Genomic DNA, 15468 nt, shown 5'->3' with positions numbered 1-15468 from the left:
TTTTCTGTGTGAAAACCAAAATTTGTGTCAATCTCAAAACTTTTAGCCACGATTCTACTACGCATGCGAAAATATCAACAACAAAGCGCAAAAGTTTGACTATGCCTAACACGTCTGCGTGGACAGTGTGACAGAGACCGTCACTTGGGAGTGTGCCAGGAAACTGGCTCTTTGGTCTGGTGGTCAGAGCGTGTGCAGCTATGTTCGAGGCCGTTTCACATTGCTCTGACGTATACTTTCACAGCACCTCATTTCTTAAAAGCAAAAACCACTCAAACACTTGGATTTTTCTTCCATTTTTGTTTTGTGGCTGTATTTCACTCTCCTATAACATCAGAGATGAAACCAAGGTTTGATCCTTAACACAAACATCTTACATTAGTTCAGTTATAGTATTTTATCTTCGGAAGGACACACAGCATTTCAAATAGGAGATTTGCTGCAAGCAGAGCGGTGTTGCCTGAAAAACAGTAAAAAGGATCAATAAAGTAACAAGTCATCCAAAACAAAAGCTCTGGCGTACATTTATATGCGAAATTAGTGTTTGATTTAATTCTTCTATGATTTATAAGTCAGTTTTGATTTCTGAGAAGAGGCTTACAAGCGTGAAAGTGTCATAATTACACATTTCTTACCATTTGTATGTGAAAAATTGCTTTTTGGTTGAATTGTTACATTTCTAAAAAACACCGATTTTTAAAAAAGGTACTTTTGTCAGCATATGTTTGGGTTTGTATCAAATCTGAATTACCCGTAGCATCATAAGGTGGGGAAACTTCCACCAGGTCACAGCCCACGATATTTAGACCTCTGCAACCGCGGATGATCTCCACGCCCTGCGCAAAGGTTAAGCTACCGTCCATAAAGCACTTCCACATCTAATATCTGCAACATTATGTCTGTGTGTGCAAAAGCAGAGTCTTCCCTATACTGATGATCAACCTTGTGGCAGAGCGTTGTCTACCCTCAGTGAACTTATTACGTGCTTTGCATTGTTTTACTACTTAGGTGAGTAGTAAAGTAGGCAAGTAACACAAGAACTGTCAAAGCGGTCATAAAGCGCGATCCCACCTGAATGGTTGTGAGGCCCGCAATCTCGGGCGTGCCCGTCCCTGGGGCGAACGCAGGATCCAGGGCATCTATGTCGAAGCTGAGGTACACGGGTCCCGCGCCAAGCTGTTCGCGCACCTCAGCCATGAGGGGGACCAGGGACTTGTGCCAACACTCGTCCGCCTGCACCACACGGAAGCCCTGCATGCAGCACACCACGCCAACCACTGCTCATACCACACCATGCCGCCTTCCAGACATGAACTCCTCAAATTGGACGTGAAATGCACCTGATCCTTGCCTACAAGTGGGCCAAAACTAAAGCGCTTCGCTGTCCACTGAAGCGCCGAACATGAATTCGGGGCCTGGCTACTCAAAAAACTTCGGTTTCAGAGGGGAGACCTGAGCTCTGCTCCATGCGTAGGCATCAGGAGAGTAGCTGCTGCCTCGTAGGCCGATCTGGACCACCCTGCTGCAGTCGAGCAGGCCTTCCTCCACACAGCGACGGAATGGCGTCCCATGGCCGATCTTCTCCCCCAAGATCACATCGCCCGTGTCCGAATGGGCGTCCACGTGGACCAGACCCACGGGACCGTGTCTGCGGCGGATCATGCACGTTTTTTAACACCTCGAGAAAGCGTAGTCTAATTTTCACTCTGATTCTGATACTAAGAGGCAGGATAAGAAAGCTTATTGAATTACAAAACGTCTTTTAATTAAGCTATTAATTAAGGCTCTGTCCTCTTTAATGTTTTAATGTTTTGAAAAACCTAATGAAAAAAAAAATCATTTACATTCTATTTCCTCACATGGCAGCTGATATGCATAAAACAAAAACAGAAAAAAACACTGCATATTCATAAGCATGTTGTTTCATATGCATGCTACATTTTTTACTGAGCATGGAGGAGAGTCCTTGTGGCTGGAGTCCTTACCTTTCTGCGACTGCCTGTAGAATTGGGTATGCAATTGTGTGATCACCCCCTATCAATGGCAAAGGTGTTTTTCAGACAAAGTCCAGTAAACCATATAGTCATTTCAAAGGCAATCATTTATTGTAGTTATTCATTGCAAGAGAACACGTGTAAGGGCCATGTAAGTTCAGTCAGACTTTGACTGACATGGCTGTGATTTGTTTAGTATGTAAATTCTCTGCAGAAAGTTTGGATGCCTGTATGTCTTCTAGGCTCACAAGGTCAATAACCCTTGAGGCAGCTTTATTAGAGTTTTAAATAGAACAAATGTTTTACAGTATGTGATGTGTGAAAGAATATTGGATCTTATTCTGCTTATCTGCTCAAGTTCGTTTGACTCACCCATCGTTAGAGGTATACAGCCAGTTTTCAGGATTTTGCGGTATGCCTCCCGGATCCTTTTGCAAGTGTCTTTGAGGTCGTACAAATTAACGTTGACATCACCGATGTCGGCAACCATGAGGGACTCGTAGGGGGCTGCTCTGGTACCGCCGTTGTAGGGTCTCAGCATAGCCGATTCGGCCCGGATCTGCCGAGGACCAAATCTGGCACCCGAGGTTGAATTATTACCGTAGTTTCACGAACATTTTTTTTTTTTTTGAAGTTAAGCAGTATATCACTATTTAACGATTCCATCGCAATCAATGAATACGTTGAAATATTCCAAGTAATTTATTTCAAGATGCATACGTGTGTTGCATGACAGATTTGCTTATTATTGAACTTTGTGCAGACTCATCCATGTTGGCTAAGTGAATGTGGCATGCATTTGCAAACCTTGCCCCAGGACGATTAGAAGTGCCCGTGTCAATAGGAACTCCAATAAACGCGGCATCCAGACCCTCGGCTGTTTCTTGAAAAGGAAGCTTGGCCATGGTCGCGATTCCAGACACTCGTGCGACAAACTCCGCACTTGGCGGTACGTTATAACTTTTCCCGGACATTTTTTTCCAGCTAATTATTTCCAGCTAATTATTTCGATTTTCTATCCGTATCTGCAACGCGAATCGTCACGCACACTAAGTCAAATGACGAAATCCCCTGAAAACTCGCAATCACGCCTTGCTGTGCTGCGGAACGTTTCGCAGCCCTTAATAACCCGTCCAGTCTTGCGAAATATTTCCCCCCACCCTCCCAAGCTGATTTACTTGAACTACTTGACTTCAGCAGCTGCTCAGCAAGAGAAGTTGGTCACGCCTCGGCCTGCAGACTTTGGCGTGACATGCCCCCTAGCATGGTCCGCCCCTGCCATGACACGCCCCCTACCACGCCCCGCCCCTTGTCCAATCGCTGTCCCGAGGCCATGATTCGCCCCCTCTCAGGTGACGTCTACCGTCATACCTTGCCTATATGTGAAATAACATTCGCCGCGCATTAGTATTCTATGTAATTATCGAGCTTGGCTATTTTCAAAGTAATCTTCATTGGGGCTAATCCTGGTAGTGTAAAATAATACAGTTAGCAAGACTTCTAGATTAAAGGCTAATGAGGAACTTTAAACTATACCTGAAGTTTGAATGGTGAGGTTTGTTCAACACTTACGCAAGCATAAATACCAGTGGTGATTGTCAACGGTCAGCCATTATATACACAGCTGATTTTGATTATAAATATATTGATAAGCATGACACTTGAGGACACTATATTACACTATCCACAGTGTATATTACATCGCAGACAAATAAGCCTCCATTGATCTCTGTCCAGATAAATCAGGTCCAGATAAAACAGCCAGACAACACTGCAACTTCAAAAGGGAAGCATTTATTGCCTACACCATATAAAGAGCAAGAACACAGTTTTAACACTGTTAGTATATATTTAGGTGTATCTTTACAATTAATTAGATACAGCTTTATTTTAAAGAGGAGAAGGGAAAAAGGATAAAGTGCTTTTACTTCAATACAGTCAAGAAAAACAAACACCAGCTCTACTGCTTCTGCAGTGCATGCTAGAAAAACTAGTTTCTATACTACTTATATCTTATTTCTAAAAAATATATCTCTTGTAGGTATGAAGAACAGATAAAACAGCCTGAGGATTCTCACAGGAAAGTGCGCTCTTACACAATAGTGCTCTGCAATAGCTCTCGCCCATATATTAGGTAGTTCACAGCCACACGGAGCTCCTCCAGGTCCAGGTTGGCGAGGAACCCTCTCTGGAGTTCAGCCTCCATGAAGCTGCCTGTGGGCCCACAGCCCTTCAGCAACGCCACGGCAGACTGGCACAGCAGCCAGTCAGCCATCCTGCCCGTGTTGAAGGGGTCGAGGTCAGCCAGGGCCTTTCCACCCCACAAGCCGAGATGCAGGATGTTGGCAGTCACACGGGCACTGGGCCTCTACAGGGAACCAGAGCGGAGAAGAATCGCTGAATTAAAGACTTAGTTAAAAGACTTAATTAAAGAATCGCTGAATTAAAGAAGGCAAGCGAGTAAACACCAGGTCCTGTACACCATGTTCCCAGTATTTGGCACAGTCTCTTATGCAGAGTAACTTCTCAACTGGGAAGGCATATACATTTTAATCAGCATGCATGCTCCATGGGAACCGAAGCCACAACCTTGGTGTTATTAACAACATGCTCTACCAGGGGAGTGATGCACTTGCCCAAAATGTACTACAGGATGTCGGGTGTGCGTACCACAACAAAGGAGGCATAAGGACCGTAATGAGGAAGCGTGCGTACCTTCTCGGGGTTCCTGCGTAGGAGCAGCCTCACCACGAGCCGTGTGTGGTCGGGGATGCTGGCAGGAAGCCTGGGGAGCTGCCACTCCTGGTAGCTACAGCTCTCCAGCCTGGCAGGGCCATAGAAGGGGTTGGTCTGGCCGAAGATCTCGTAGGCCACAGCCCCAACGGCCCACGCGTCGGCCCTGCTGTAGTCAATCTCCACACCGGGGCCCGACGTGGCTGTGGCTACCTGCATACATTTCCATTTGCTATAGTGTGTAGGTTACTCGACAGCCCATGTACTAGACAAATATTATGAAACATGCACAAGATGATGATACTGTAACAAAATGTCAGATACAGATCACAAATGCGATGATGATCTAAAGCACAAGCTGAAAGCAATGCCCTTATAGCTAAATTCCATCTAAGGAAAGCATTGTGAAGGACCCCACCCATCCCAACAATAGACTCTTCTCTCTGTTGAGGTCAGGGAGGCGCTTTCGCTCCCTGAAGACCAAGACAGAGAGACTGAAGAGGAGCTTCTTCCCACAGGCCACCACCACCACCATGTAACATAACTGTATAACTGTATAACTGTATAACTGTGTGTGTGTGTGTGTGTATATATATATATATATATATATATATATATATATATATATATATATATATATATATATATATATATATATTCAATTACCTTGTAACACAACTGTAAATATGTTATGTTATTCTACAAAATGGATCTGTACATTCTGTACATATATACACAACCATATACATTGTACATTGCGTATATAATCATAATATACATATATTGTACATGCATTGTTAATATATTTTGTACATACATAGAATATATATATATATATTTTTGCATATTATTGCATATTGCAGTTATACTGTGTATGACTATGTATGTGACAAATAAACCAAACTTGAAACTTGAAACTTGCATTACTTCTCTTGGATCACTGTTACATCCACGATTTAAATTAGATGGTAAAAAACGTGGCCATTTTAAATGTTTTTTTTAAAAATCAAATTGCGTCCACCATGAGAAAAACTTTTAAAATCTGTAATAAAAGATTGTTTATAAGGCTGGATTTTGGGACACAGAATAAACCTGGTGTTTCACAAACATGTCACTAACAATGATTAAATACTCAGTAGTCTCAATAGTCTAGGAGTAGACTAAATATCTGTAGAAAACCGCTGAGGTATGTGGCTTTAAAAGCGGAACGGGGTGCGTTACCTCTGGTGCCATAAGGCAGGTGTTTCCCCCCTTGTTCACATATTCGTTGGTGAAGGGCAGTGTCAGGCCTAAGTTCTCCTCAGCCAGGCAGCAGCCAAAGTCTGTGAGGACAAGCCTGGGGCACCCGGCTTAAGACCAAGAACGACAGACCCAGAAATGATTAGGATGTGCTGTGTTCATAAAGCACTTCTGAGCGATGGTGCTAATCTAGGACAAGATTCCTCCCAAGTGTGTGTCGCTTATGGCCACAAAGAAAACCGTTTCATACGTCAACAATTCTGAGATGCAGGTCGATGTAAAATTTCTACTGCAGAAACACAAGCAAGGTTCACCAGTGTTAAACACATCGCATGTCCACATGAGACGAAGTGTGCGTGCGAGTCCTGTTGCGCTCAACCTGATTCGAACTCCAGGAGGACGTTGTCTGATTTGAGGTCTCTGTGTGCGACGCCCTGTCTGCACAGGTGGTCCACAGCCTCCAGCAGCTGTAGGAGCATCATGGAAGCCTGCCTGTGGTCCGGAGCACACATTCCCAGGTACTGGCGTAGGGTGCATGGGTATCTGCAGCACAACACACACGCCTCAGCCACAAGAACATAGAAGCCCTGGGCGTCTACCACCTCCAACACTTTTCGCGGCCATGTCGGCCTTGTGTGTGGAGAACTGCCACGTCAGTTCCTTACTTCTTCATAACCAGGAAGAGGGTGCGGTTGTTGCCCATGCCGGCGGGGCTGTGCCTAGGCGGCAGGACAGCCGGGTAGTCCTCCTCGGCGCCGGGGAGCAGAGGCACGTTGGCCGTAAAAGCCCGGTATACTCGGATCACGTTGGGGTGAGCCGTCACTCGCTTGGTCACGCGCCCAAAACAACTGCAAAGAGAGCACAGATTGCTAAGCCCTTCAAGAGCACGGCCTTCGACCGGTCCATAACGAGACCAGCGAGCTGGGACGGAAGGCTTAAATGGACTCACCCGCTCAGGACAACCTCTCCCTTTTCCTTCTGCAAGGCCCGAGGGTCTGCAGGCACCAGCTCATGGCACATGGCTTTAAGGATGGCCTCACTAGACGAACCTGCCTGAAATGCAGATGCAGTAAAGGGTTGAGCAACAGACTGGTGTTATTCTGAGACCCAATAGCACCACACCGGCTGCAGATAATCCTGATTTCTCAGTCACACGTGACAAAACCTTGACCCAAAAGACAACACAATTCTCTCTTGCATTAGAGTTACCAATATTCATAGAGCCTTTGCAACCCACCCCGATATTCCACATCATTTTCAACGCCAGCGGGTAGCAAGCTGTGCTGGAGAGGCTTCGCAGTGCTGAGACATTCTTCTCTTCTCCGTTTTGTTTCAGATCCACCAGCGAACATCGGCTGCTCTCCCTGAGAGGTGTGAAACGGACTGCAGCCTCATACACCGCAGCATTGCAGCCTTTTCCCAGCATGGCCCCAATCACATAGTCCTCCAGTTTATAACCTGAGGCGAATTGTTTTAAAGGGCTCTGAAACGTCTTCTTCCTGAACAGCGCCTTCATGGACAGATGTCCGAGGAAACAGTAATGAGCAAATGAAATAATGAATTTAACGAACTACACAAATCAAAGAAGTTATAGGTGTAAAATTATCACTACCAGTGTCAGCCATTTTCCTTTAACTTAGATATTTCTTCATATAACATATATAGCGTTATAGAATGTAGTAGCGATAAAAACAATTAACTAGGCTTACTGTTAACAGTTACAAATAATTTGTGCAAAGGAGAAATGCTTTGCAAATACTCCACTAAGTTAGTGAACTAACCTAACTTTACCTGAATTTCCTGGCACGTTGCTGCATTCCTTCGATCGTCGTCTAGCTGTTGTTCGATCAAACCTAAACCAACACCGAAGGCCAAAAAAAAGGCCCTGTTTCTCGGCGAAGCACCTCCGAGAATTCTCCTGAAACTACCTGACTGAAGCTGGGCAGCGAGATCGCGGACAGACGTCCGATAATATCGGTACCGAGCAGGCAGGAAGGTCTGAGGCCAAACGCCGCGGCTCGGTTGGCCGACCCATAGTCGCTCGCCTCGGAACTTCGCTGCTACTCGGCTGGCCGGTTTTAGGACACCCAGCTTAAAAAGAGACCTACCCAACTCCAGACCCCGGCTGAGAGCATGCTTAACTGACATTGTTTACCGAGCTGTAAAATGTCCTGTTATAAAACGACGCTCACTCGCACTAAACCCAGACAGCCGCAACCCAAGGACAATGTTTATGTAACTCCGATTGGCTGCCGCAGGACACATCACGTGACACCCGTGCTTACGATGTGCTTTGTTTTTATACATTTCATATTAAAAGTGCCACAACACCGGATTAAACAATAAAGCAGGAGGCAGAGCAAATATTAAAAAAAATAAAAGTTAATGTCAATAAACAAAGACTCGTTCTATAATAATAGTTTCTTCATTTGCTAGTAGGTCCAACACTTAGTTTTACAGTTTTTACCTGAGCACATCAAAACATCCCAGCCAACATATAGAACTATAACTATGTGATATATGTTATATGACTATGTTATGTCCAACTATTCCTCGTAATGCATGACAGAATATGAAAGTCATTTTTAATTCTCACCGCATTTGTACAAAACAATAAACCATTGTTTTTCCTTTCTTCATATCTGTGTTTACCGGACTTTAATTTCTATTCTTAACAGGAATCACTCCTTCTTTCAGGTTCTGAGGACCAAAGGACTCTGGAAGCAGATCCTCCACCATCCTCTTCACGAATGACCCTTCCAGCTTCGTCATATAAACTTCCCAGTCCAAGCCAAACTGCAACAGAAAGACCCCGTAAGAGTCACAAAGTGATCAGTGTTTCCAACTTTCTAACTGTTACTGTTCAGCTGAGCAAAACCTCTTGGCCCATTTATAATTTTAGTGTTTGGCATGTGCCTTATACAATTTGCATATCAGTCAGCATGACAATATCCTCCTTGGGCACTGAATCCATGACTGCATTATTAGCATTACTGCATTACATGTGCTACCAGGTAAGCTAGAGGAGCATTTCTGTTTGGTATTAATACATGCCAGCGGTGGCAGAGATGGTGTCAACAGTACATTTAATTAATGGCGATGTGCATGCTGTTCTTGAGGACAGTATGGACCCTGATATCCATTGAAAAAAAGTCTGAAGGGCACAGTTTATCTGAACATCTTTGGTGTCCAGTTCAAGGTCATCAGGTTCATGGCTACAGTGCATTCACACTCAGAGTCAGTAGTCTTCACAGTCCACTGAGCTCAACCCGAGTGAGCATGTTTAGCATAGAGTGGAAGGGATTATTCACCTGTGCAGCTGTCAAGTTTGAAGCAATTGCACATTTAGTCATTTCCACATGGTGCAACATTTCGACACGCAAGCAGCATCTTGCACATACATGTTCTTACATGTTGTCGCACACACAGTCACACAGACGCGCGCGCGCACACACACACACACACACGCACACACGTTTATTAAAATAAAATGAACTAACCTCTCTCATGAATTGTCTGCAGCCTCCACATGGTGAGATATATTGATACTCCATGTCACTATAAGAAAAGAGGTCTACACATGAATACAGGGTATTACTAGTGATTACCAATCACTTATTTATTGATAAATTGAATGAGTTAAAACCTGGCTATAGCAATGGCCTTGAATTTTCTGTGGCCCTCTGACACAGCTTTGGAGATAGCATTCCTTTCAGCACAGATGCCAAGATTATAGCAGGCATTATCCACATTACATCCTGTATAAAACACAAGCTTAAACAATCACAAAGAAAACCACAGTTACACAAACTGTATTGTTCTATTGTATTTTATCTTTTGTTTTTCTTCAGAGATATGAGAACATCGTATTTTAAAGTTGTGATCTTTGGTATGTTAACATGTAACACAGGAGTTTAAAAATACCACCGGTACCCTGTCTATTGCATAACATATTTGATTGCAGAATTTTTAAGGGTGAATTTAAGAGCACTTTGTAACCCATATCACTAGCAGTGTATTGTCTTGTAAGTTTTTGTCTGTTTGGCTTGGCAGTTCATCCCTTAAAAGGTGTTCTTCAAAACTGAAGTACAATAAAATATCTGAGTTTAAAAATGTTATCCAGTGAGACATTCTTATATGTGCCTGTATCCGAATTGCCACAGAATCTCACTAATAGCCAGCAACATTTGTTTTATTCGACCCTTTTGACTGTGCCTGGTTGTGTTTTCTCAGCTGTACTCCCACACCCAGTGTATGTCCTACTCACTTGAAAAAGCATTTCAGAGAATTAATTAAGAAAGTGCTGTTAGATATTAACAACAAATCATATAAACCGGAACTGAATGTTCAAATATTCCCTTCAAAAAACACAAAATGTTACCAATTAACAAGTTCTTCTGAAAATGTTAAATCTTCGTGGAGGTATTGCTTCAGAACCGAAACTTTGTTGTGTTAAATTTGCCCCACACTGTAGAGTTTTCATCATGGCTGCCTGAGCCTGTATTCGTGGAGATCATCCACGGTGAATGAGTCTCCCGAGCTGAAAGTCTCCTTACCAGTAAAGACAGTTCCATCACTTGTAAGTAGAGCTGCTCCTACTCTGAAATTGCTGTATGGACTGTAGGCAAATGTTTTAGCTTCCATAGCTCTTGAAATTAGATCTTCTACATTGAAGCTGGGTTCAGCCATTACAATGATGTCCAGAAAACGTCCCACACACTCCAGGCACGGTCTAAAGTCGCAAGTGTCTGTGATGTGTGTCTGAGTGTGTGTGTGTCTGTAAGCAAGAGTGTGAGGGGTGTGGCTGCCTGACTAACGTAATGATTACAGGAATTTCTTAGAATATATTTCAACATGGCTTGTGTACCATTATACATTGGGATTAGGTTAAAAACATTGCTTTAAAAAAAAAACAACTTCAGCATACCGCACAGAAATTATTTGTTTATTTTTTTTTAATGAGAAATTACACCATACAAACTAAAAACAATTTTACACTCAAAAGTGGTAAAAGTAGTGAAAGTGGAAATAGGTCCTTTTCACCGTTGCAAGCATCTTCTCGAAAACCAAAACGGATTGCATACAGCGGAGAAGAATGGAGCAAAAACAGATTGGAAGTATTAGGAAGTACTGTGACAGCAGCTGTAACAAGCTAATCATACAAACACACACCAGACGTTTGGACTCACTAAGTATATTTGTTGCACTGAGATCATTCTAAGCGTCTTCTAAAATGTTGTTGGGACCCACTGCAGTGACCAAGAGTCAAACGAAGTGTGGGTTTATCGTTTGTGTCGGTTCCACCCTGCTTCTCTGCAGAACCGATGCTCCCTACCTTCACCCGGGGGGCTTTCTGAGGATTAGGGGTCGTTGGCGCTAATAATACTGTTGATCCACCTCACGTAGTTCCTCACTTTGGTGTAGACACCAGGGTAGTAGGGGTTGGCACAGCCTATTCCCCAGGACACGATGCCCTCCACCGTGCTGTTGCACACGAGCGGTCCGCCTGAGTCACCCTGCAATAACAAGCGGCACGAAGGACAGATTGAGGCAATTAAAAAATGTTTTTCTAGATGCAAATTATGACAATGGACCACACATCCAATGCAGATTAGGAAATGTGCCTCGAAGTTTTGCATATTGCCTTTAGAAAATCTGCACTGTCCTCAAGTGTTGTTTGACCCAGTTTGTAATAGTGCTGCTCTTCCAAAGCTAGCGTGCTGATCATTTCAAGTACAGACTTGCTATGTTTCAAATACTGTGCCGTACACCCTGCTATTTGGAAGAACCAGAAGGTTGTAGCTCTGCCCCTGTTGTGCATATTGCATATTACAGGCATATATGTCTTTATGTCTTTGCTGAAATGAAGGAGGCTGGAATCTGGACTGTGGCGGCCATCACCTGGCAGGAGTCTTTGCCACCGTAGCGTGAGCCGGCACACATCATGTTGTCGTTGACCCTGGAGCCGTAGTATTGCCAGCAGTTGGCGATGTAGTCCACGTCTACGGCACGCAGCACAGGCGACAGGTAGAAGGTGTAGATGGTGGTGACGCCCCAGCCGCTCACGGTGCAGACGGCGCTACCGCTCAGCGGGGGCACGTCCACGTCTTGGAGAGGAGCAGGCTGGACATATGCGTTCAGCACGGCCATCCGGCTGAGCTGTGAGACACAACCACAGGCCACATAAAGTCTACGGACATGAGGAAACATCAGCACAGGCAGGGGTGCAGGAGGAGAGTAGGACTCCAAAAGAATACGCTTGTTAGTTTTTTTTAAACAGGAAGAAGTTCTAGGCCAGATGGAATGCCTTTAATGGTCGTTTCTACATGTATCCGTGTACGGAACAACGAAAAGTTTCCCTTTGCATAGGCCCCAGGTTTGTGAGCTGGGGTCAGAGTACAGGGGCAGCCATTGTACGGCGTCCCTTTTGTGATAAAGGTCACAAAAGAGGCTGCATGGCAGAGCCGTGATTCCAGACCACAACCTTGTGATGGATAGCACAACGTCCCAGCCGCTATTCTACCTCCGGCCCAGTTCTGTACTTTTGAAAATTGGGGATTTGGAAGAACCCCTGTGAGAAACTATTATGATTATGAGTGAATTTGCTCTTTTGGTGCCTTACCTTGAGGAGCATGATGTCATTGTTGTATGTTTTGGGGTTGTAGGTTGGGTAGTATATAATTTTTGAAACGTTGAACACTTGCTCAGAGCCGTCCGAAGAGACCAAGTTATGTGCGCTCAAAACCACCTGAATGACACTGCTCCTGTACAGCGGAGAGTGTATCAAGTTGCAATGGTCAATGAAAAAAAACAACATCTTTCTTTTCTTTTTAAAAAACATTGTTTTATTCAACGTTTTCTCACTGATTATCAAGGAATTAAAATAAATTTGACTTATTATCAAGTAAATTTCCACTGGTTTTGATTCCTTTTTGCACTTATGTGCAGTTCCCAGTGTAACTGTTGACCTCTTGCATGTGATCTCTGTGTACAACTTTCAGGAGGGTAACATGACACCTTCTTTCAGAAAACTCAGTGTTTTGATGACCACTTTGTTGCCCTAAAATCTCAATAAATTAACAGACAAGCAGTAAACATTACCTGTGGAATGTATAGAAACATATGTTTTGGTATCTCGCAAATTTCATATCAAGTATATATTGCCTTGTCAATTAAGTGTGTATTGCTCCATTGGTGCTGTACTTACGGTCTCCAGCAGTGGGCAGCAGACATCACCCATTGCTGGTGAATGAGTGTGCCTCCACAATAATGCATTCTGTCATACTGTAGGGAGGCCTGATACTTGATGGAGTGAGGCATGACCTCCTGGCCTCCAATGATCCTTTCTGGCACTGTATCTAAGCATCATATAGAGACTTGACGATACAGAGTGTGATATAATTCATATAATATTCTTTACTACGAAGCACTCACAACAAAAGCTATGTTCACAAAGCTGAAAATCTTAACCGCATGCCATAATGTAAATAGAAGCACTTATTTTGCACTTTAGTACCCAGCAAAGGTGTGCCAGTTGCAGTGTGTGACACATTTGGTAGGCATGCTTCATCTGAAAGGCTTTAGAAGTATACATTGCGATGCTTTAGAAGCATATATTATTCTGATAAAAGGATTCCTGCCACCTTGGTCCCAGATGGAGTTTACACTGGAAAAAAAAAAAAAAGCAGAGAGGCTGGGTGTGTGTGGCTGGACTGTTTGGCTTCATGCGAATCACATACCTGGAAGCATGACCATAAGGAGGAGAAGCACTGAGCCCCAGACCTGAGCCATACCGTCTCAGCACCTACCACTGGAGACATGAGCGCAATAAAAGCCAAAACTCATAAGACAAGGGAGACCGTCTCCACAAGATTTACCAAGGCAGTCACATAATGGTCCATCTGCATCTCGCATGTTCCAGCGACACTTAACGATTTATCGTGTGTGCCGTTTATCTGAAAGGTTCCGTCGTGCCCAGTACAGCCCAATTACTGCGAGTGACGTAGGATATAAAATCTCAAATCTACCATGTGTCCCCTCATGTCCAAACCTAATGTCTTTTTCTGGCTCGAGCAACGCGATCTATGAAACTCGGAAGTCGCAAAACACTTTGAAAGATTTAACTTGTGCACAATGACTCACCATAGATGGGCACGTATCGAGGTGTTGAGATGAGCGCGGTTCAGAATAAGGGTGTCTCTCTGAGGGCTTTTATAACGCGGCCGCACCCAGTTATGAAATACCTTTGTTGCCATGTCGGTTCGTCTGGGACTGGAGCAGGGTCCCAGCACGTAGACTGACCCAGTATGAGACAAAGCCAAGCGGTCCCTCTGAGCTTTGGGCTCTCCCACACTGCTACCTGTGGGCTGAGGATCTGCAGGTGTTGAGTTACGGCATTAAAACAATCGGTCTCAGGGGCAGGAAGTAAAGTTGTTAAGATATTGCAAAAAAGCAGTATGTCCTTTGCGCCCTGTATTTACTTTTTGAATCCAATCTTCTTTTTTTAGATTCAAGAGTCTGTTTTAGAATGTAGTTTTTTTGCCTGTTTGTATCTTCTGGGTAACCTTCCACAGCTTAATATTCTTTGTCTAATATACCAACTCAATTCTTCAGTTAACCTGTGCATTATCTCAGTCAGATCTGTTGTAAACACATTTAAATAGTGTACAGAGGCCTTTTTTTTTTATAGCTAAAGCTCAGCTCTTGCCTTGTGGATCCAGACCAGGGCCTATGTGTGGTGATCCAGGGCTTAATATTAAGCCTTATTAACAATACAGATATGCGGCATCCCTGGAGCTGACAGACATCCTTCTCAGGGCTAATCTGCATTTTATCATTAGCCAGGATTTTCGATGGCTTCTGAAAACTACACAGTAAAATGACCACATAAAGCGTTACATCGTCTACAACAAAGTGGAATACTATTACAATAAGACCAATAACTCATTGCATTTTGGTGTTACATGATATAGTGCATGCTTTCTTATAGATATGTACTTATTTACATGGATTCAATTGTATTTCTCACAAGATTAGAGGTTATGTCTCATTAAAAATAATATCTTCTAACAGACTAACAGCAGTTTAGTTTAGCAGTGATTGATGATAATCATTACCATAGACTGAATGGTATCTCTGTCATGGAAAAAAAGAATAACTGCGCAGTGCATGAACGTCTCAACACTACTCAGTGCTTTAGGAAACAGCCCGTTGACTCGTGTGCCAAATGTAAGAGTACCAGCAGTTCGACTTCACTTCTCTTATAAGAATTTGCTCTGTTAAAAATGTTCCGCACGATCACTGGCCTTGCGTGCACAGTCACCGTGAACCCTGCTCCCTCATCTTGGAAAGTGCAGGCCGCTGGTCAGGGCTTTGGAGGGGAGGCACCTCAGAGAGTGTGCTTAGCAAGCCACAGGGTTCAGCATGCAGATGAGAGGAGGTGCTGATTCAATGCCTGTACAGGAGCTCACGAGCAACGTGACAGGTCAGCTGGAAAAAAAAA

General features: G+C 43.8%; 4 protein-coding genes across 4 annotated transcripts; all 4 read right to left on the bottom strand.

Annotated features, from left to right (window-relative positions):
- Window positions 1–285: 285 nt before the first annotated feature.
- On the bottom strand, window positions 286–3205 carry agmat (agmatinase (putative)). The gene is made up of 7 exons (XM_026998608.3): window positions 2802–3205; window positions 2367–2569; window positions 1986–2034; window positions 1453–1648; window positions 1072–1251; window positions 752–836; window positions 286–460 (listed from the first exon to the last, which is right to left on the bottom strand). The coding sequence occupies exons 1-7, from the start codon at window positions 2966–2968 to the stop codon at window positions 384–386; spliced, it is 957 nt and encodes a 318-aa protein (XP_026854409.2). The 5' UTR covers window positions 2969–3205; the 3' UTR covers window positions 286–383.
- Window positions 3206–3772: 567 nt separating this feature from the next.
- pink1 (PTEN induced kinase 1) lies at window positions 3773–8118 on the bottom strand. Its single transcript, XM_026998688.3, has 8 exons — window positions 7758–8118; window positions 7204–7476; window positions 6916–7019; window positions 6632–6814; window positions 6346–6509; window positions 5949–6076; window positions 4710–4940; window positions 3773–4362 (listed from the first exon to the last, which is right to left on the bottom strand). Exons 1-8 carry the CDS (start codon window positions 8112–8114, stop codon window positions 4087–4089), a joined length of 1716 nt encoding a protein of 571 aa, XP_026854489.2. The 5' UTR covers window positions 8115–8118; the 3' UTR covers window positions 3773–4086.
- A 506-nt stretch (window positions 8119–8624) lies between these two features.
- On the bottom strand, window positions 8625–10733 carry cdaa (cytidine deaminase a). The gene is made up of 4 exons (XM_026998689.3): window positions 10523–10733; window positions 9613–9724; window positions 9467–9524; window positions 8625–8762 (listed from the first exon to the last, which is right to left on the bottom strand). Exons 1-4 carry the CDS (start codon window positions 10653–10655, stop codon window positions 8625–8627), a joined length of 441 nt encoding a protein of 146 aa, XP_026854490.1. The 5' UTR covers window positions 10656–10733.
- Window positions 10734–10905: 172 nt separating this feature from the next.
- LOC113570338 (trypsin I-P1) lies at window positions 10906–14329 on the bottom strand. The gene is made up of 6 exons (XM_026998687.3): window positions 14109–14329; window positions 13706–13776; window positions 13174–13324; window positions 12589–12730; window positions 11868–12125; window positions 10906–11482 (listed from the first exon to the last, which is right to left on the bottom strand). The coding sequence occupies exons 2-6, from the start codon at window positions 13755–13757 to the stop codon at window positions 11327–11329; spliced, it is 759 nt and encodes a 252-aa protein (XP_026854488.2). The 5' UTR covers window positions 13758–13776; window positions 14109–14329; the 3' UTR covers window positions 10906–11326.
- Between the last annotated feature and the right edge of the window lie 1139 nt (window positions 14330–15468).

Source organism: Electrophorus electricus, chromosome 21 (assembly GCF_041902795.1).
Source record: "Electrophorus electricus isolate QZ-2024a chromosome 21, ASM4190279v1, whole genome shotgun sequence".
NCBI lineage: Eukaryota > Metazoa > Chordata > Actinopteri > Gymnotiformes > Gymnotidae > Electrophorus > Electrophorus electricus.
The sequence above is the reverse complement of the archived record's forward strand: the minus strand, read 5'-3'. Positions and strand labels throughout refer to the sequence as shown.

Excerpts from the sequence above, each read along its gene's own strand:
- pink1 (XM_026998688.3), bottom strand. The coding sequence starts at position 8,114 with ATGTCAGTTAAGCATGCTCTCAGCCGGGGTCTGGAGTTGGGTAGGTCT. Across the intron at positions 7,477-7,757 it reads CAACGTGCCAGGAAATTCAG|GCGCTGTTCAGGAAGAAGAC; the intron begins GTAAAGTTAGGT and ends CTGTCCATGAAG. Across the intron at positions 6,077-6,345 it reads CCTCCTGGAGTTCGAATCAG|CCGGGTGCCCCAGGCTTGTC; the intron begins GTTGAGCGCAAC and ends CTTGGTCTTAAG.
- cdaa (XM_026998689.3), bottom strand. The coding sequence starts at position 10,655 with ATGGCTGAACCCAGCTTCAATGTAGAAGATCTAATTTCAAGAGCTATG. Across the intron at positions 9,725-10,522 it reads TGATGGAACTGTCTTTACTG|GATGTAATGTGGATAATGCC; the intron begins GTAAGGAGACTT and ends TGTTTTATACAG. Across the intron at positions 9,525-9,612 it reads AAGGCCATTGCTATAGCCAG|TGACATGGAGTATCAATATA; the intron begins GTTTTAACTCAT and ends CTTTTCTTATAG.
- agmat (XM_026998608.3), bottom strand. The coding sequence starts at position 2,968 with ATGTCCGGGAAAAGTTATAACGTACCGCCAAGTGCGGAGTTTGTCGCA. Across the intron at positions 2,570-2,801 it reads TCTAATCGTCCTGGGGCAAG|ATTTGGTCCTCGGCAGATCC; the intron begins GTTTGCAAATGC and ends CTCGGGTGCCAG. Across the intron at positions 837-1,071 it reads CGGGCCTCACAACCATTCAG|GGCGTGGAGATCATCCGCGG; the intron begins GTGGGATCGCGC and ends ACCTTTGCGCAG.
- LOC113570338 (XM_026998687.3), bottom strand. The coding sequence starts at position 13,757 with ATGGCTCAGGTCTGGGGCTCAGTGCTTCTCCTCCTTATGGTCATGCTT. Across the intron at positions 13,325-13,705 it reads CCTTATGGTCATGCTTCCAG|ATACAGTGCCAGAAAGGATC; the intron begins GTATGTGATTCG and ends TATGATGCTTAG. Across the intron at positions 12,731-13,173 it reads GCTGCCCACTGCTGGAGACC|GAGCAGTGTCATTCAGGTGG; the intron begins GTAAGTACAGCA and ends TCCGCTGTACAG.